The sequence below is a fragment of the Ascaphus truei genome, chromosome 6 (assembly GCF_040206685.1).
Source record: "Ascaphus truei isolate aAscTru1 chromosome 6, aAscTru1.hap1, whole genome shotgun sequence".
Classification (NCBI taxonomy): Eukaryota; Metazoa; Chordata; class Amphibia; order Anura; family Ascaphidae; genus Ascaphus; species Ascaphus truei.
In genome coordinates this window covers 93008964-93030266 of record NC_134488.1, presented here as the reverse complement: position 1 = coordinate 93030266, position 21303 = coordinate 93008964, and the positions used below count along the sequence as shown (strand labels likewise).

General features: G+C 39.6%; 1 protein-coding gene across 2 annotated transcripts in view; it reads left to right on the top strand.

The window, feature by feature from the left end:
- The window catches only part of HACL2 (2-hydroxyacyl-CoA lyase 2), a 33429-nt gene extending 13266 nt beyond the window's left edge, over positions 1-20163 (top strand). For both annotated transcript variants that reach the window (XM_075605129.1, XM_075605128.1), the window contains 12 exons: positions 1836-1974; positions 4040-4151; positions 8420-8519; positions 9351-9448; positions 10453-10589; positions 14339-14473; positions 15246-15360; positions 15599-15768; positions 15899-15969; positions 17667-17738; positions 17927-18032; positions 18600-20163. In XM_075605129.1, the coding sequence (XP_075461244.1) occupies positions 1836-1974; positions 4040-4151; positions 8420-8519; positions 9351-9448; positions 10453-10589; positions 14339-14473; positions 15246-15360; positions 15599-15768; positions 15899-15969; positions 17667-17738; positions 17927-18032; positions 18600-18778 (1434 nt within the window). In that variant the 3' untranslated portion in view covers positions 18779-20163. The remainder of the gene's footprint in view (positions 1-1835; positions 1975-4039; positions 4152-8419; positions 8520-9350; positions 9449-10452; positions 10590-14338; positions 14474-15245; positions 15361-15598; positions 15769-15898; positions 15970-17666; positions 17739-17926; positions 18033-18599) is intronic.
- The last annotated feature ends 1140 nt before the right edge of the window (positions 20164-21303 follow it).

Below are 21303 nucleotides of genomic sequence, written 5' to 3'. Positions count from 1 at the left end.
GAGTATGTGAGAATAACCTGCAGAGATTGCCACGTGAACACTTCTGCATAGTTTTGGGATTTTTAAATAGACGTAAAATAGAAAACAGCTAGCACAAAAAGTAAAACCAGGTGAACAATCTGCTTTAAAAATCATCACATTGAATTCATTTTCAAAGTAGGGAATTTGTTTGGGGAGGAACTGCACCTTTAAGAAAATGTTGAGATTATTGGAGCACATAACCAATCAAAAGGAAGACTAATGTTAACTGCATTTTCTCTAAATGCCACAGAACTGTGAAGTAATCTGAGCCCAGTTGGAACCTTGTACATTGGAATCCCGCTTCATACTCTTATCTTAAATATTGTCTAGCAATTCTGTTTGTTTTCGTTGCCTAACAAATGTCATTTAGTGCTTTACATTATTTGAATCATGTGCCGTATGTTTGAGACTTGTGCAATTTTATGTCCCTGTCATTTAGATCACAAAGGAATTGATTTGTAGCACTGTAACTGTAAATTTCAGATCTGCAGATTATTTCAATTTTCCTGGCCCATAGGTGGCACCTACAGTAAACACTCCTTTTATCAGGCGTGTGTGTGTGTGCTTGTGTGTATATAGTATGCATGTGATAGATATCTATCTATATCTAGATACAAAAGGCGCAAATCAGTGACAACAGGGGAATGGACATTTACCTGTGGGATAAAGAGACATTGAATTTCCGTAAAAGGATCCCTGGACGAGGTAAGACCTATAAATGAGAAAGATACCGCAGAAAAATTCTTGCTTGGACAAAACGCGTAGGGTGAGGGTCTCTGAGAAGCTCTCCCCAAATTTGTCTGCTACACAGACTTTTTTTTTCACTACCTATCAGTTTGCTGCAAAGCCTTTTTCACGGCTATTGGGACTGTGTGCTACACCACACATCCATACAAGCTGACGGAGCCAATAGTGCTATTTCCGGGTTGTGACGTCGCGGACCAACGATCACGAGATCTGGATGGTGAGGGTGAACGGGTCATAGATGGAGTTCCAACCATGGTGTATACAGCGTGCATCGTGAGAGAAGCTCCACGGACCGCCAGCCCCTTTGTTGCAGCTAAAAGATAGGATTTTATCCTGACATGCCCAATTATTTCTGCTACACTGTAAGTAGCCATTATTCTTGCACTTTTATTGGTACATAAAAACGTACTTCACTATATTGGCATCTTTCTCATTTTATGTCTTGCCTTGTTCAGGGATCCTTTTTAGGACATTCAACGTCTCTTTATCCCACAGGTGTTTTCTGTCCATTCACCTGTTGTCATTGATTTGCGCCTTTTGTATCCTGCTTTCCTTGTATATTTTCTGGTGTTGTGCACATCCATTACATTGTGGCAGCACTCATTGACACCATTGTAAGGCTGCGTCCATGGATAGTGCTTGCTGGAGGAGGCGCGCTGAGGGAAAGCGGGTGCTTTCCCTGGCCTTAGACAGCACGCCGTCCGGGGGCGGGGCGGCGGGCAGGCCAGTGACGTCACGGAGCTGGTTCGCCCTCATTGGGCGAACCGCTCACGTGACCGGCCCTGCGCGCTGGCGAGCGCCTAATCTAAAATTTGTATAAGACCTACGCTTCCGCACGCTTGCGTAGGCGAGCCCCTACTAAAGCCGCTCTCAATGCGGCTGTAGGGGCTCACTGGTAAGCACCAGCCCACCTCAGCACGGGCGCTGACCATGCCTGAGGCCTTACAGTGTTTAATATTCAGTTGTGTGTGTGTGTGTGTATTCATAAAAGTTTATACTTTTGCTTTGCTCTCTTACATTTTATGTACTGTAATACTTTTTAATGACCACTGTTTTTCTTTCTACAGGGTCGTGGAGCTCTCCAGGATATTGACCAGATGTCTCTTTTCAGGCCTATTTGCAAATTCTGTGCCTCAGTTAGGACTGTACGGGAGATTGTTCCTGTGCTAAGAAAAGCAATGTCTGAAGCACAGTCTGGAACGCCGGGTAAATTTTTTTTTGCAATTTTGTATTTTTACTACAGTTTTCTAACGGCCGGAAACCTTACCTGAAACTGCCAGAGGCAGATGTCTACAAGGCCATGTTAGAGTTTGAGATGCCACTAAAGATAGTCATACAGTTAAGGGCAGTATAGATAAGTCTCTTCCCAAAGTTTTAAAGATTCTTTCCAACCAAAACTTATTATGATATACTGTAATCATAATTTTGTTTTGTTTTTTTCCTCCTTCTCACAGTGTACATATAATTTTTGCAGGCACGAGTCCCTGCCCTGTAGAGCTCCTCATCCTATATCTATATATTTTTTGTGCCTGATGTACAGGTTCATAAAGTGACCTGCCACATGAAGTTGACACCGGATTTGAACCAGGTTCTTCTGGTTCTCAGTGTCATCGTTTTCAGAGCCCGTGCCTTTTAATCACTGAGCCGCTCCTTCATCCCATATCAATATTGTGATTGCAGCTGCTGAACCAGTATAAGAAACAGTACTGTTAGGAAGGTTAGATTTTTTTACCAAAGGGTTGAAGAACCTCTCCAACAAAGACCCATTGTGATGTCTACTGTATCATCAATGATTGCAGCTGCTGACCAACATAAGAAACATTACTGTTGGGAATAACTAATGTACAGTATGTTGTTTAAAGGCCAGTGAAGTTGAGCAATGTAAAAATGAAAGCAAACTTTTTTAAGCATAGCAATAGTTGGTTACGTTTCTGCAATGCAATGCAGCTCTAATAAAATATCACATGGTCTGGTTTCTGCTTTTTAATTTTAAGATCTTTTGCACGGACTCTTCTGGTGTGTAAACATACAATTTAGGGCAGAGTTTTCAGTTAGTCGGTTGTGGTATTTTCCATTCTCTTTGTACATGGACTTTGGAGACTGCCTTTCTTTCTAAGGGTTGTTAGGTAGATGGCAATTGCGTTGCATGTTTAGGGTTACTATTAAAGTAGTAGTAGCAATACGACAATTGCTGCATTTTCCTCCTTGATCCTTTGCATACTATGATAATCTGTAAAGTAATAGTTCACGGTGGCATGAACAATATTTTTACCTTAATATTCTCCAGCTACTTTATAATGAAAACCCTTTAACGTATATCTTTTAATGGAGGTTTGATATCCTGCCGCACAGGACACAGTCCGATGTACAAACTGTAGCTTGCAGGAAAATCCTTTGCTCCTCAATGCTCAGTGTATGCAGTCCGAGACATGCATGGAATTTCCATGATCTCTGAATAGAATTTCTGGCCAATATGGCATCAAGTGTCTGCTACTAGTCACCATCATTTAAGTTGTTTCTTTGCAAGCACAGCAAGCAAAGCCTTGCACCAATTAATCCGCTATATGAGAGAGCGAATGGTAAGAAAACAGATCAGCAAGTGCATTTTTTTTTTCCTTTGAACTATTTGCTAGAACATTGTTGAATGGTTCCTGTGACACCCCCAAGTTCACGGTTATGGGTAATTTCATACAGATACTACATCCTGGTTAAGCATAGCTATACAAGAGATTACTGAATTACTGAACTATATCCAATTAAGAATAACACTTGTGAGCACATTCACATGTCTTAGACAGGTCTGCAACCCTGCCTTTCACCATTATCACCTAGCATACAGTGCTCCCACTGTAGCAAGGGATTCTGGGAAATGACATGCAAATGAGCACACAATGTGTCACCTTTTGCCTGGAAAATCCATTCACATGGAGCCCATTTAAGCAGATGCATCGCCGTTCATATAACTTTTAAGCACAGCATGGGACTAGCAAAGCAAGTCAAACCACTCACAGACATGTTTCAACCTTGATGGGTATCAGTGGGAGGTTGGTTTATACTTGCTTTGCAATATTTCTAGACTGGGTAAGTTTACCATATACATTTTAAGTTATGGTGGGTGAAAAAGGCAAAAAAAAAAAACCTCCACCGTTGGCATATAGCGAATTAAGAATATCACTTGTGAGCACTTTCACATGTCTTAGAGTGTGTGTGTGTTATTATTATAAACTTATTTTATGGTTACTAAATATGTTTGTTTTTGTATTGTTTCCAGGACCTGTGTTTGTAGAATTTCCTATCGATATTTTGTACCCATATCATGTAGTCCATAAAGAGCTGTCCCCAAAAGGAACTCCCAAAGGAATTGTTGGAAAAGCCATTAACTGGTAAGTGTAACAGTTTGACCGTACATAACTGTTGTCTGTGAAATATGTATATAATATATAGCTCTAAATACGTGAAAGTGATCTCAAAGGCGCTTTACACAAAGTGCTTACTATTTTTAAAGTATCAGTAAAGTGAATACAATATTGTGAAAAATCAGTGTGCATATAAAATATAAGTGTGATATATAAAGTTGTCGCTCCCTGCTCAGAAATCCTCTGGTAGGGCCTGCCTTCACTGGTCCCAGAAGTAGAACTATTTTTGCGCAGTCCAGGTTGGAGCATATTGGAGAAAAAACAACACAAACAAATCTAAGTGCAGATGATAGTGCTATAAATGGTGTAGCAGCTTGAATCTTGGCCCTTATGTGCAGCCTACTTACAGGGTGTCAATAGTATTAAAGCGACTCCAAAACTGTGGCAATACTGTGTCTTTGTAGCAGGTCAGGATGTAAATCTGATGAGTGTCCTCAGACAGGGGTATTAGGAGAGATGAACCTCAGCAGTATAGAAGAAAAATACCCATAGCACAGATCAATACGATACAAAATGTTTACATTAAGAAAATTAAAAAAGCACATAACACTGTTGTGTGTTGACATGCGCCACTGGATACTGTCGCTCCCCACTTTAACCTCCGTTCGGACGCCCCGTCACTCTCGGGAACCCTCCACGATCCGGAGCCTCCCCGCTTATAGTGTTGGCGGTCTCGGCTCCATCACATCCTCGTGGGTGCACGTCGCTTCCGGAGTTCCTTTGGTGGTCAGCTGGCAGACAGGAGCGCTTCTACCCGGTGCTCTGTGGTTGGCTGGACACTCCCAATCTACGCGTTTCGCCAAAACGAGGGCACGTCTTCGTAAGGAGTGTACCACCTCACTAAGTGCCGGGCGCTTCCCCCTCCACAATCCGCCCTTCTCAGAGTACCTCAGTAACTCTGGATCACCGGCCCTCGGGTCACAGTTCGTAGTCCCCGGAGTGGCCACATCATATGACCACCAAAGGAACTCCGGAAGTGACGTGTACCCATGTGGACGTGACTAGCTGAGACCACTAACACTATAAGCGGGGAGGCTCCGGATCGTGGAGGGTTCCTGAGAGTGACGGGGTGTCCGAACGAAGGTTTAAAGCGGTGAGCGGCAGTATCCAGTGGCGCATGTCAACACATGACAGTGTTACGTGCCTTTTTAATTTTGTATTATTGTAAGTGCACATTTTTATTTTATTAATGTAAACAGTTTTTATCGTATTGATCTGTGCTATGGATATTTTTCTTCTATACTGCTGAGGTTCATCTCTCCTGATACCCCTGTCTGAGGGCACTTTCATCAGATTTACATCCTGACCTGGTACAAAGACTCAGTATTGCCACAGTTCTGGAGTCTCTTTAATACTATTGACATCACCATTTGTAGCACTATCATCGGCACTTAGATTTATTTGTGTTGTTTTTTTTCTCCTATAATATATTGCTCTGTCATTGACTTCAGGTAGAATAGAGGATCTGATCATATAAATGACATTTAAATTAAGTATTCATGATTACTAGAGCTATGCGAAATGTTTGCAGAAGTTCGCCAATCAGGTGAAATTTTAACATATATTGCGAAACCTTTGCTAAAATAGGCATGCAAACCAAAAAAATTTGCCAAGCATTAAATGTCCGTGTTCATGTTAAATTACACTACATTTAGGTCATTATTATAATATGGGTGTGCATTACCTTTTTCATTGCAGTGTTAAAACCCCTGTACTTTTACGGCTTTTCATCACATTCTTCTGGTGGAACTGATTTGTATTGTTGCATTTGGAAGCTACTTTCGTATGTAAATTGGCATAGATAATTAAATAGCAGAGTGTGGAACTGGGGCGCTCCCTGTAATATGTGGCTTATAGTTATTAGATGCCTATGGACATAAAAAACTGTGCCATAAATAATAGAAATTAATAAAAATTGTATACTGGCCCTTTGTTGGTTTTGCTGCCGCTTGACCTTGAAGAAGACAAATCCCAAGTTCTTCTTATGGTTGCAATTGGAGTATGGTGGTGGTCAGCGCAAACTCGTGAAACTCAAGAAAATGATAGAAAATAAGACAATTCGCAGTATTAGTGCATAAATTAGTTTTGATAAGAAGGGAAGGGGGAGGAGGAAAGGGAAAGGGAGGGATAGTGGTAAATGGCACTAGATTGAACAGTGAATGAAACATAAAATGTAAGTTTCAACGACTCACACGGGCTTGTGTGAGACTTCACCCTCAGCGATGGATGTGGTGGGTAAATAAAAACTCCTAAAGCGGAGAAATAGTCATAAAAACTCACACGGCCATATGTGAGTTCGTTCCCTCAGTGGGTGTTGTCAGCAGTCTCAGGTGGTGTAGATGCGTCTTAGTGTTCTGTCCCAATGGGTATGGTGATGTACAGAAAAGCCCGGGCGCTACCTCAAAAGATTGACTAATGGGGTGATACAATTCTAGTGACAGAACAATACAACCTTAAAGGGTACTTTAAGGTCCCCTCTACTTCCGATTCTCTTCCCGCTGCTCAAACCCCAAAGAGGACCTATCCAGGATCCTTAGTGAAACAAACAAAAAATGGGGGAGCACAGGTTGAGGGACTATACAGACGTTTATAAAACTGCACGGTATAGAGCTGTGAGTTGAAATTTAGTAAGGTGTGCAATAACGTAAACACTTACACGGCCTTGTGTAAATGCTTTCACATCAAGGTGTCTTTGCTTTAGGTGTCTTCTCTCCGGTGTTCTTTCTGCTTAATACTTTTCTTCTCCTATGTTGTGTGGTTGAGTGTTCCTGGTCTTCTCCACACGGATGATTAGCGATGTTGTCCTTTTTATTGGACCAAGAAGTAGTTGAAATGTTCCAAGCTTTTGAACCTCTGAGGGTCCTTCATTGGGTATCATCTGTGGTTAACCCATGGAATCTTTGTAAGTCAGTACTGCTTCACCTTATTCCAAGTGTGCACGTTTGGGGGAATGCTGGACATGAAACAAGGAGGTTGTAATGCTCGTGTTTTGGTCCCACATCTAATCCATTAGCTGATGGTGCCCGAATAGGGACCCCAATACCTCGGGACCAGGACGGAGCAGCTGCCTACATTACTCAAACGTTTTATAAACGTCTGTATAGTCCCTCAACCTGTGCTCCCCCATTTTTTGTTTGTTTCCCAATGGGTATGGTGTATGAGTGGCTCCTCTCCGAGATGCCCGTAAACCAAAAGGATGGGCAAAGTCTGGATTATTCGCTGATAAAGTTTTATTTGTAACAGTATTAAAAAGTAAAAAACAGTAAACACACTCACACAAATAAAACTGCCTGACGAAGCTTACTGCGAAACGCGTAGTTCCCTGCCGGAGCTCATTGAAAGAGGGACCCAGACAACCGCCGGACATCCGGTTTAGATCCTCTCTCCCGGTCCCACTGTCGGACGCGTCAGCGGGAGCACAAGCGGAAGAAGAGGTCTTTCCGGATAGCCTCGCGGCTGATGCTGGGCAGTTTTATTTGTGTGAGTGTGTTTACTGTTTTTTACCTTTTAATACTGTTACAAATAAAACTTTATCAGCGACTAATCCAGACTTTGCCCATCCTTTTGGTTTACGGGCATCTGGGAGAGGAGCCACTCATACACCATACCCATTGGGACAGAACACTAAGACGCATCTACACCATCTGAGACTGCTGACAACACCCACTGAGGGAACGAACTCACATATGGCCGTGTGAGTTTTTATTACTATTTCTCCGCTTTAGGAGTTTTTATTTACCCACCACATCCATCGCTGAGGGTGAAGTCTCACACAAGCCCGTGTGAGTCGTTGAAACTTACATTTTATGTTTCATTCACTGTTCAATCTAGTGCCATTTACCACTATCCCTCCCTTTCCTCCTCCCCCTTCCCCCTTCCCTTCTTATCAACACTAATTTATGCACTAATACTGCGAATTGTCTTATTTTCTATCATTTTCTTGAGTTTCACGAGTTTGCGCTGACCACCACCATACTCCAATAGATAATTAAATGTAAGGTGTTGAATGCCACAACATGTATTTATCAAAGGGTCCCTGCTGGAAGACCAGAGCAATGCAGCATTCAAAGACCGCCCCACATTTATTCAATAACAGAAAAAACGATTGAAAGTAATGGTTAAAATTTTTTTTTTTTTTTTTAAATCTGGAGCTGTACTTTCCTGGGTTGTATCAACGTAGGGTTTGGGGATTGTGTGACACAATAGGAAGAGTTACATTGTGTGTCTTATTTCAGGTACTTGCAGAACCACCTTCATAATTTATTTGCTGGAGCCTGGGAACCCCGTGATGTGTCACCGCTCCCAGTCTCTATCCCTCAGGCTAGTGCTGAGCAGGTAAGGCGTTGGGTTTCTGGAATGCAGAACTTTTCCTATTCTAATGTGTCATTCAAAGTTCTAGTAGCCGCATTGATTCTGAAGAATAGCAGATCTGATGTAGCAGACCAACCTTAGCGTTCCTCATAGATCAAATGATCGTACACACGAAGAAGAAACGGTGTACAATATCGCTACATTTTATTACATATTGAGTAAAGTTACTTGTTTATGAAGACCTAAAATAAAAAAATTCGATGCCCCTTTGTTCATATATTGCGACGTGATATTTAATGTTTACCACACATTCTATCCAAAGAATTTGAATTATTTGCTGTTTCATGAGGCTTTTCATAAACTCCAACCCCATTCCCCCCCAGTGGTTTTACTTAAAAAATTTGGAGAGGAAATTAGAGGTAACTACATCCAGCGTTCCTAGAAAATTTTGATTTATTGAATCTAATGACAGCTTTAATAATTGTCTCTTAGATCATCCTGACACTCCTAAGAACTAGGGAGTTTTCTAGATGCTGCAATATGAATAAATGAATAAGAATCAATTGAGGGAAACTCTAGCGCTTTAGCAGCCATAATCTCTCCTACCTCCACCCTGTTTTTAAATTGATTTTTGATAAATGTATACCACTGGGATTGTAAATATTTTAGCCATCACTTATTAAAAGCTATATTTTAATTTCATTTATCTCTATTTGAGACACTCCACATTAATCTTTCCTATTGTGTATACATAGAAACGGGTGTGCACAGAGCTAAAAGGGCATCTTTGTCTGCCCTCCTTGATCTAGATAAACATCTGAGCATATTTCTTGCTGCTAAACGTTTATTCTCCAGGTCCAGCAGTGTGTAGAATTGTTGAGTCGAGCCAAGAAGCCAGTGTTCCTTCTGGGCAGCCAGGTTACTTTGCCTCCTACACCTGTTGAAAAACTCAGGTAAAAGATACAGGATGATCTTTAGCAATTATGGCATATAGTGTGTTCGTTTTGTTACCTAATACTATTTAGTATCTATGTGCTGTAGTGCGGTGCTGTAACAATTTTACTTCCTTGCATCCTGTTAAAAATAAATAAAAACATGCATCTCTTCTCTGGACCATCTGAATTCAAGCATATCAGCTACTAATGTTTATCTGTTTGACTAATTATTGCTTCATAATTACTATACAAGCAATAAACAAAAACAATTCACCGGAGGACAAACAGTCTTATAACCAAAACACATTAGATAAAGATTGTAAAACCCTCCAGATCATTTGTTTACCATGGATAATTTTAAATGTTTAAACAATTATTTAAAAATAAATCGCTCCACTTAAAATATTAAACATATCATTGTCCGTAGTACACTTTTGTCCTAGGAGGGACTGCCCCTATAAAAGCTCCAATTTAAATCACATTTCCCAAACACTTTTTAGTAAGACCCTTGAAAGTTTTTGTAAAAATAAAACTACTAAGTTTTGATACGTGATTAAAGGGGATTTCACTGTTTTAAAACAAGTCATGGTATTAAGTTTTTTTACCAGAAGGAAAGCAGAATAAATAAGAAATCCAGCATCCCAGCTCTCCTGCAAAATAACATTTACTTAAGCCAAAATTCATAATAAATATAAATAAATACCTTTTTTACAAGAGCCGGACAACATTTTTTGGGTATAACACCTCCCTTCTGGCATCTTTAATGGACTCATTTGTGTATTGCTCCCTTCTATACAACATGTAACTTATATTACGAATTACATTAATGAATATGTCTTGAAACACAACACCGCTCACAGAAGCACAAAGCATTTGCATAGTTAATGTGTAGATAACAGTTTATGCACTGTCCATTAAATCACACACGTGAAACATTGCTAAATATGTTAAATATATGGCAATCTGATAAAGCTCATGCTGGTTTCTTACAAGATCATAACGTTCTCTGCTATTCGTTGCAGAAAAGCTTTGGAATCTTTGGGTATTCCGTGTTTCTTGGGCGGTATGACCAGAGGCATGCTGGGAAGAGACAGCCATTTGCACATTAGGCAGAACCGCAGGGATGCTTTAAAGGAAGCAGATCTGGTCATTCTAGCAGGTAAGAATTTCAACAGCAGCTATTTCAGATAAATCAATGAAAAGTTATGATAGCCTTTAGAATATGATGTTTAACCCAAAAAAGAGACATTGGGTCCCTCTGTCACAGCCCCTTCACCGCCGACCGCTTCTAAAAGGTAAGTTCATTTAGTGGTTAGGGAAGGGGGTTAAAGATGGGGTTTTTAGGGTAGGGGGATTTACAGGTTAAAATGTAGGGCTTTTTAGGGTAAGTGTCCTGGAACCAGATTTGTATATTTTCTCTGTACTGAGGCTGCCAGCAGTCATCAGTCTAAGTTTGCAACAATAGACAGAACATGTGACTGCGTAATGCTAAAGACCCCAACAGTAGGATAAATTAATGAATAACCAGATACTTGTAGGGGGGACCCCTAAACATAAACTTGATAGAAGACAGGTACAGCTAAACCCCGTTATAACGCGGTCCTTGGGGTCCACAACCCAAAGACCGCGTTACAACCGGGGTCGCGTTAAAATTTCACCGGCATCAGCTCTGGAGCTTCCTCATTACAGATTTAAATTTCCTCCATTTTGCCGCCTTACCAGTGCGCTCCTCTTCCTGCTGTCCACGTGCTCATATCTCTCTGCTCTCTTGCCGTCGTATGCCATTGTTTTTTTCAAACATTCAATTCAATGCTTTATTGACTACCAGACACAGACACAAACACAATTAAACATTAATACATTTTGTACAAAACACATGCAGGGATTGAACTCGGGACCTTCTGATACCAATGCCTTGCTTCTTACCTCTACACCATAGGTTTGGTGTGACAAGACAGAACCTATAAATATATTTATCCTCTACAACACAAGGTACATGTCAATGTGAAATCTTAAGTCTATTTCTAGATGTCTATGACATCACACAGTTCTGTGGTCTAGTGGAAGAACTTCTTACCAACATATGCAAGGGTCCGGGGTTCAATTCCTGTATGAAATGGTATAATTAACTTTTTTAATAAATTATTATTTTAATTATGTTGTATAATTTATAAATATATAATTCTTTATTATTCTTTATTAAGTAATAATTATTCATTAATCAATAATGATGTATTAATAATAATTCATTATTAATCATTCTTTATGATTAATTATGTATTATTAATAAGTATGATGATTAATTATTATTAGCAGTTAATTAACTAATTAATAATTAATTAATAATTATGTATTAAGTATTATTAATAATTATTTTTAATAATTATTAATTAATAATACTATTATTATTAATTATATTATGATTAATAAGTATGATTATTAATTATCATTAACAATTAATAATTTTGACTAATTAATAAGTATTACTAATACCTAATAATTATTAATACCCAATTAGTAATAATAATTATTAATAAAACTTATTAATACTTAACTATTAATAATTAGTAATTATTAATAATTGTTGTTAATAATTAAGTATTAATAATTATTATTACTAATTGGGTGCTAATAATTATTAAGTAATTATTAATACTTAATTATTAATAACAATTATTAATACTTACTAATTATTAATAATTAATAATTAGTAAGTATTAATACGTTTTATTAATAAGTAAGTATTAATAATAATTATTAAGTATTTAGTAATAATTATTAATTCATTAATTAACTGTTAATAATAATTAATAATCATACTTATTAATAATACATAATTAATCATAAAGAATGATTAATAATGAATTATTATTAATACATCATTATTGATTATTGAATAATTATTATTTAATAAAGAATAATAAAGAATTATATATTTATAAATTATACAACATAATTAAAATAATAATTTATTAAAAAAGTTAATTATACCATTTCATACAGGAATTGAACCCAGGACCCTTGCATATGTTGGTAAGACGTTCTTCCACTAGACCACAGAACTGTGTGATGTCATAGACAGCTAGAAATAGACTTAAGATTTCACATTGACATGTACCTTGTGTTGTAGAGGATAAATATATTTATAGGTTCTGTCTTGTCACACCAAGCCTATGGTGTAAAGGTAAGAGGCAAGGCATTGGTATCAGAAGGTCCCAAGTTCAATCCCTGCATGTGTTTTGTACAAAATGTATTAATGTTTATTTGTGTCTGTGTCTGGTAGTCAATAAAGCATTGAATTGAATGTTTGAAGAAAAAAAAAACCCAGATGGCACACGACGGGCAGAGAGATGAGCACGTGGACAGCAGGAAGAGGAGAGAGATGAGCTGTAAGAGGAGAGTGTAAGGCGGCAAAATGGAAAATTTGAGATGCAGGTAAGCGGGCAAAATTGAGGCTTTCAATTCGGGAGCCATGCTCAGACCGCGTTATAACCGATTCGCGGTATAGCGAGGCGCGTTATAACGGGGTTTAGCTGTACTGGGTTGCAGTCCCGGATAGTAAGCTCACTAATAAGTGACGCTGTAGTTAACAATAACACCAGGAAGATTGAGCATAATAACACCCTATAACGTACCAATTGTCTAAATAAAGTCCTGAACAGGAAAACATGAAGCAAGCGATTGACTCACTCTGAGTGTTGCACAGTCCATGCGATCCAAAGGTGAGGGGTCCCCAGGTGTGCTTCCGTCCAAGGGGTAGGCTAGTAGAGAAGAAGAAAAACTGGAAGAGCACTACTGTAGGTCTCATAAAAGTAGAAAGGAGGGTGAGTATCCAATAGAAAGATTATTTATTGGTCATGGAAAAACAGGGCAATGGAGAGTCCCACCAACGTGTCACGCTTCACAGAGCGCTTTCTCAAGGGGAAAAGCGCTCTGTGAAGCGTGACACGTTGGTGGGGCTCTCCATTGCCCTGTTTTTCCATGACCAATAAATAATCTTTTTATTGGATACGCACCCTCCTTTCTACTTTTTTGATACCTACAGTAGTGCTCTTCCAGTTTTTCTCCTTCTCCACTAAGTTTGCAACAATGTAGCCGTCCTATAGCTCCCTGGCAACCCCCCTGCTCTTCTCAGTTAGTTGAGCTGTGCTTGTCCCTCCTACTAGTTGGTTTACCTCCCCTACTAGTTGGTTTACCTCATTACTTGTTCCTGCTTGGACAGGAAAGTATGCTTCCTTTTGGAACCAGTAGCCTTCAGGAGCAGTCTATGTTCCCATCTCATGGCAAAGTTATCATAATTTACCTCTCCCTCACATTTGCCACCTGCCCAGTTCCCCCCCACCGCCTTTGTTATTGTTGATTTTTTCAATAAAAGCACAAATGAAAGGACGACTCTATGTGCATCTACGAGGAGCGAGTTAGCTGCCGGCCTCTACCACTTGCCACAGTGTGCTTGAGTCAGAACAGTAAGGCGTTAACCTAAAAATCTTAAGTGGTAGTGTTCGTATTAGGAGTTAAGATTGGTGTTTTTTTTTTTAGGGTAATGTTGGGTGGGGGGTTAGGGGTAGTGGTGATTAAACACCGGCAGAAATTTGGTCATGGCTCCCTCTAGCAGGAAAGGGGGAAAGCTAATCTGAATCGCAAGAATGATAAAAGATAAGCATCTGCCCCATAGCTTATGTTAATGCTTTGCAGATTTAGGATACTACAGTGTTCAGAAGATGTCCATCTCACAGCAATGTATTCCGTGTTGTCTTTTTTGCCTTATTGAGGTGCTGATGTGCAATATTTTCAGTCATTAGTAGTAATTCCAGGTCGATGGATACATCTGATTTTATCATTTGATAATGACATTGAAAGCGTAAGTGTCAAAATGAAATGTAATTTTTTTTTTTTTTTTAACTCGAGGCACCGTCTGCGATTTTCGCCTTTCTTACGGACGTGTTTTGAACCGTCGCAGTAAAATCATTGCTGTCAACAGGGACCGGTCTCAGCTACTGAAGAACTCTGACATGTTCTGGAAAGCAAATGTCGCCATCCAAGGTAACCTGTCCATTTCCAAAGAGGACGAGGACAGCGTGATAAATAATGTTTCGTGATTTCCGAGTTTGAGAACTATTCTATTACCGGTGTGTGCGTGTGTATATGTATATGTATGCTTCGGGTTCAATTTACTAATAATTCAATATAGGAAGGTGATGGGTGCTCCAACAGTCCTGGAATATTATATATGTTCATCAATAATGTGAAGACTCAGTAATGGAGTGGGTAAACTACTGGGTGAGTGAATAGAACCACTGAAAGCATAAATCTCCTGAAGGCAACAGGAAAAATGATGTAGAACACACTTCGCTGTACCTCATTGGAAATAAATATAGGATAAAGTCCAGCACTCACCCCAGATAAATTGATAAAGCACCTTGTGTGAAACCTTGTGAGGGTATTTACCGCCTTGTTTATGTCTGATTGACAATAAATTCATTTTTCATTTTTGATACACCTGTGTCCCTGGGCAGTGCTCTGCTTTGTGCATTCTTTTGCATTTTTTGGATCAATTTACTAATAATTGGTATTCCGTTAGACACCTTACGTGCTTGAAAACACCGGAGAGCCTACTCACATATGCTTTAAGGCATCGTATTTAGTGAGCTGTGTTAATAGGCGTTTTTATGGAGTAGCGCTGTTTAGTAAATATGGGCTATATTTTGCCTGTTCTTTATTCCTGATAAATCTGTATCGTCTATCTTGCTGTGTCCTGACTTGTTCTGTACAGATTGTCCTGAATTACTGTATTTCACGTCCCTTTTCTTTGTAGGGGATGCTGGCTCCTTCATAGTTAATCTATCAGAAGGACTAAAAGGGTATTCATGCCCTTTGGAATGGGCAGAGAGCTTAAAGGCAGGAGATGTCAAGAAAGAGAAGGCAAACCAGTAAGGAATCCAGATATTGAAGAGATTTTTCAAGTGGTGGGGGGTGTTCTGGCTGCTTCTGTATTGATTTTAAGGCTAGAACATTAATTTGTAAAGCTTTCCATCGATGCATTTTAAAGCATATCTTGGGTGACTGGAATTCATCATTCACGTTTCTTATGGTAGCATTATGAACGACGTATCTTCATATTCAGTGTACATAAAGTTGCTGACCTGTATTTTTTTTCTTGATCCTCAGAGAGAAGGCTGAAGAGAAAACAGAAAGGCACCTAAATCCCATCAAGGTTTTGCATCTGGTGGAAGAAACTATGGCAGAAGATAGCATAATAGTCGCAGATGGTGGAGATTTTGTAGGAAGTGCCGCTTACATTCTCCGTCCAAGAGGTCCTCTCTGTTGGCTGGATCCAGGTAATCTCACACAATCGGTGTATCTTGTACTGACAGGCGTTTTTTGGGGTGGAAATAAAGATCTAGTTAATTTGAGAGAAGAGCTGACATTTTTTTGTTTTTACTACTAGCCTTTCTTTTACATTTGTAGGTGCCTTTGGGACTCTGGGAGTTGGAGGAGGATTTGCTTTGGGAGCTAAACTTTGCCGTCCAGATTCAGAGGTAATAGTATCTTTTTATAGAAGAAGTATTTCATGGGTATTAGAATACTTGGTTTATATATTAAATATATAACACTGTTTTCTTCTATTCACTACAGATATTTAAAAAAAAAATTCTTCTTAACAACATGCATAATATCTTTCACAAGCATATTCCCTCTTAATAGCACAGGGTGTGTCTGGACCTACTGAATAAGTTAACCCACGGGCTTGCAAACTTTTTTTTGCTGTGCCCCCCCCCCCCCCGCCTGATCTCCTACGTTGTGCGCCCCCCTCCTTATCTCGTGCGGCGTCAAATGACGCAGCGGGGTCGTGACGTTACGTGACCTGCGGCAGCATTTGTTGTCGCGTTACCAAGGCAACCGTGATGTCGCATGACCCCGAGGTGTCATTTGACGCAGCGTTGCCATGGTCACGTGTTCTGAAGCTGGCTGAATCCCGGTAAGTAGATGTTGCAGAGGCCTCGCGCGGCCCCCCGGCATTTAACCGCCAGCGCCCCCAGTTTGCGCACCGCTGAGTTAACCTAATGAAAACAGCATTCCCATAGAAACTACTCTCTAGTATAGGCATAATGACTGAGCCTCTGATTGAGCCACCTGTGCTGAAGCAGGATATATCCTGAGAATCTGACCTGTTGGTGGCTCTTGAGGACTGGAGTTGGCCAACGCTGCTCTAGTATAATAGTACACTGAGCTTATGATATTGCAGCATAGTGTTTACTTAAATTACATCTTAAAAAGGTCAAAACAAGGATTATCAAGCATCTAAGAACTCCGATTTTTATTTAAAGAGCAGGAAACTATCTTCCAATTGACGCAGATGACAGATTTGCAAAACGTTTGCATGCGGTTTGCGAAACGTGCGGAATTCGCCCTTTTTGAGTCGCAAATAAAAGCAGCGGCTGAGTCAGCGATCGCAAGCAATGTGCCGAGTCTGAAGTGAATGTGTATGGTAACTTCGTTTAATATGCTAATTTGCGCAATTCTCTCAAATCGCTGTCTTTGCTTAACGATGCGACCTTCCGTAGAGCACACACCATGTTTCTCTCACTGACCGGCAATATTTCACCGACGGCTTACAAGTTTGGTGACATTATTAAGCCTTTGAGGCTTGGTGAACTGTTTCGCAGGGAATCAAATTTAACCCCCCAAAAACCTTCTAATTTAGCAAATGCATTGTGCACAGTTTTGTACATTTCTAACGTAGATCATGAGTGAGGGGACCTTACGCTACCTCAGATGGGACTGCGAGGTTTTTTTATGCTAAAAAAGTGAAACAAATCATGGACCTGGATATACGTATTGATACCGATGTAGCAGTCGTCATTAACCCCCCATAACACAAGTTAACGCATAACATAACGTGTGATCTCAACCATTGTTCTCAATAGCACTACTGTTAAATAAGGTGCGAGTGTTCACACAATACAATGCGTTAACGGTTGCATACGGGTCTGATACATCTGTACTTCCCACTATAATATGTGCATCAGGTAACTTATCTTCTATTCTTACAACCTCCCCTGAAGGGCAATCTCAGGCACAAAATGGTAAAGCAAACCAATTCAATTTACTTGAATACAATGGAACCTGTTTGAACTCTTATGTTCTAAAAGGACAACTAAAACAATACCACTTTTTTTTTTATTCTGTCCGGTTCAAACTGATCATGTGTTTTTTTATTCTACTTTTGTTTTAGGTTTGGATTGTATTTGGTGATGGATCCTTGGGGTACAGCATTGTAGAGTTTGATACTTACACACGTCATAAGGTAGTTTTGCTTTCTCTTTGCTTCTCCCATAGTGACTTTGTTGTCCTTATTTTATCATTCTTTTATTCTAATTTCCTATTGTTTGCCATATATTGTATGTATTTTCCTTTACACACCTTATTGTGATTTACTACTGTAACCGTTTATCCCGTATAACTTTCTCATGCCCTTTGAACTTGTTATGGCAGACTCCTGTAATAGCTCTTGTTGGGAACGATGCCTGTTGGAGTCAAATTTCTCGAGAACAAGTTCCCATGTTGGGCAGCAATGTAGCCTGCAGTCTCGCATATAATGGTGAGTAGACTTATTTGTCCATGTACTTCCATACAAACTGTTGAGCTTTCTGTAGGTAGCTACCTAGGCTAACTTAGTGTAGAGTTCAACTTACACTCCACTTACAGTGTTTTAATTTTGACCTATCTGACAGAGAAAGGAAAGAGCTGGAATAGAAGACGACTGATTCAGGAGAGGGTACTAATCACTCTCTATCTCATCCTCTAAGAAAAGCTTATACCAATGTAAAGGAAAGAGAAAGTAGTCTACTTGACAGCATACTTTGGTGCTTGCATGACTGGGAAAGTAACTGCTGTCTGAAACAAAGGGGGGGTGGGGTGTTTATAGTAGCTTGTCAATTCTATACATCGCTCTTCCTGTGTAAGTATGAGATAACATTCTGAGTTTTATTCACAGCAAACACCATATGAATTTGACTAAATGTGCATAGCTACTTTTCACTGATTTTTAGTTTCAACTGGTTTTATAGATTAGCCAACAAAAAATGTAGTAAATCCCCATGACTTCAATTGCAGTGTTTTTGTTTTTAGTTTTATTATGCTAATAATCTTCATTCTTTTTGTGCAGATTATCATGCTGTGGCAGAGGGATTTGGTGGGAAAGGCTTCCTGGTCACCCGGGGGGAAGAAGGAAACATAACGGACATAATCAAGGAAGCACAGGATGCCTGTTTGAAGGGAAAAGCGGCACTAATCAATGTACTGATTGGAAAGACAAATTTTAGGGAGGGATCGATTTCTGTGTAAAGTTTTCAGACACAATGTTTTTATTTTGGCAAAAGGCTTCTGGAGGCCACATACTTGGGGGCTTATTCTATATGCACAAAGCGACTGATCGGGCCACTTTCGGACGCAACTCCTCATTAAAAACAATGGGGAATTATGGCAGAAAATGGCCCAATTGGCCATTAGAGACTAGGCCCTAAGTGTGCATGGCGATTATTTCATGTAGTACAGGAGCCAACTCAGGTAACATCACAGTATATAAACTGTGCACACAATTCTAAAACCAAATCTTTACTAGAAACCGCTATTCCAAGCAAAATCTTTATTTTAAATCTTCTATTCTTTGATTAATTATTATTAGTTTTTTTATAAACTACTGATTTAATGGTTAGGAGATTATGAAGCATTGGAAATGATTAATGCAATATTGCAGATTCACTAGTCATTAATAATTTCATGTGTTGCTTGCTTAAAATCCCTCTTACAGTGTTCCCCAATTAAATTTAGTCGTGGAACCCTTTTATATTTTGTAAAACAGAATGGAACCCCTTAAATATTTTATTGGTTCAAGATCATTTTGAAATGACCCCCACCACCCCAATGCATTTTTAAAAGACCCCCACCACCCCAATGCATTTTTAAAAGACCCCCACCACCCCAAAACATTTTTAAGAGACCCACACCGCTCCATCCCCCAGTGTCTCTCACTCTTCCATCCCTCCAGTGTCTCTCTCACCTTCCCCCAGTGTCTCCCCCTGCTCCCAATATGTCTCACACCCCCATGTCTCTCTTTCACCCCCCTCTGCCCATGTTTCTCTTACACAATGACTCTCACACTCTCTCTCTCACACTCTCTCACACTCTCACACTCTCTCTCACTCTCTCTCACACTCTCTCTCTCTCTCTCTCCCACTCCCTCTCTCTCACACTCTCTCTCTCTCACACACTCACTCACACTCTCTCTCTCTCTGTCTCTCTCACACCGGATCAAAGGCAAACGAGGTGCTTGCTGCATTAGCTGTGTAGCACAGCGCCACCTAATGCGTGACTTAGAAATTGCAGCTACAGAGAGACTGCTTTTTTGACGGGGAAATCCGGCACAGTGAGTGCAGGCGGCCCGTCTGTCGGCGGAACCCCTGGGACTGCTCCGCGGAACCCCATTTGGGAAACGCTGCTCTAAGATATAGAACATTTTACACGCCTATAATATCTCAATAAAGCATAAATGTTGATATAGATATAATCACTTTACAATGGTACTGGAACAATGTAAAAGTTAATTAAGGAAAATAGTACTGTCCCCACACTCAAAAAGAACACAAAGAATTGTTGTTGCTTATGTTGGATCTTGTTAGAAATAAATTAGTGTATAAAACCAGTTACAATCTCTGTTGAATAACCACTTCACACTAAATATTTATGTACAGAACTCACAACAGGTATAATGCAATAATAACCCAATTCCAACTAGAAAGGTGAACAAAGTAAATACTTATCCACAGGTCAATCATACGTGGAGGAATCCAGGGGTACTACACCCCTACTATCCCTTTGAGAGAACAAATACTGCAAAAAATAGTGACTGGAGTGCACTTACTGTACCTACTTGGAAAGTATCAAAGTTTGATGAGGTGCTAGTACCGGTGGGACGGTGATCTGTGGGCCCATCCGAAAGTGATCAGGAGACAAAGGGATCTGCATTACTGCAGAACAAAAAATTATCAGAAACCGCTGGCAATTTAGATTTAAAAAAAAGATTATGCAGAGAGATGTGTACAGTGGAAAGAAACACAACCTTTTCAGAGTTAGCCTTCGTTGTGTGAAAAAGAAGGGTAAATTCCCAAGGTGTTGCCCCTCCACCCCCTTGTTATTAGTTACTTGTAACCTTTTTGGGGGGTGTTTGAATATACCCCTACTTCCTGTGTTCGGTATTTTTTTCTCTGTGATATTAGGGGTGTAGTAACCCTGGATTTCTTGACACAGACTCTGCATTATTTGCGCTTAGCAATTCCTCGAGGCATGATTTACCTGTGGATAAGTATGATTTACTTTGTTCACCTTTTCCAGTTGGAATTTGGTTATTATTGCACTATACCTGTTGTGAGTTCTGTACATACATATTGTTTGTGTGTAGTTCTACAGAGATTGTAACTGGTTTTATACACTAATCAATTTCTAACAAGATCCAACAATAACTTTGTGTTTTTTAAATGCTGGAGACACTAATATTTTTCCTAATATATATTTTTGGGGGTCCATTTTTACCCATGCACCCTCACATATTAACATTGCTTCTTGAGCATAATGGTGTATTGTTGTCTAACCTTGTGTACTTTTAAAGGTAAATGTTCATATTCATAACAATAATGTAACTATTTTTATTTACATATTGTTTTCCCCGGTACAGCAGATATCTGTGCTATGCGCTGTACGTATCATGCTGAAAGGTTTTCAGTTCATCAGGATAAAAGATTATTAGGGAAACAGTGCAGATAATAAAGAGGCGACAATGATTTCTTAAAATGTTTTCTTAAAGTTAGCACTCT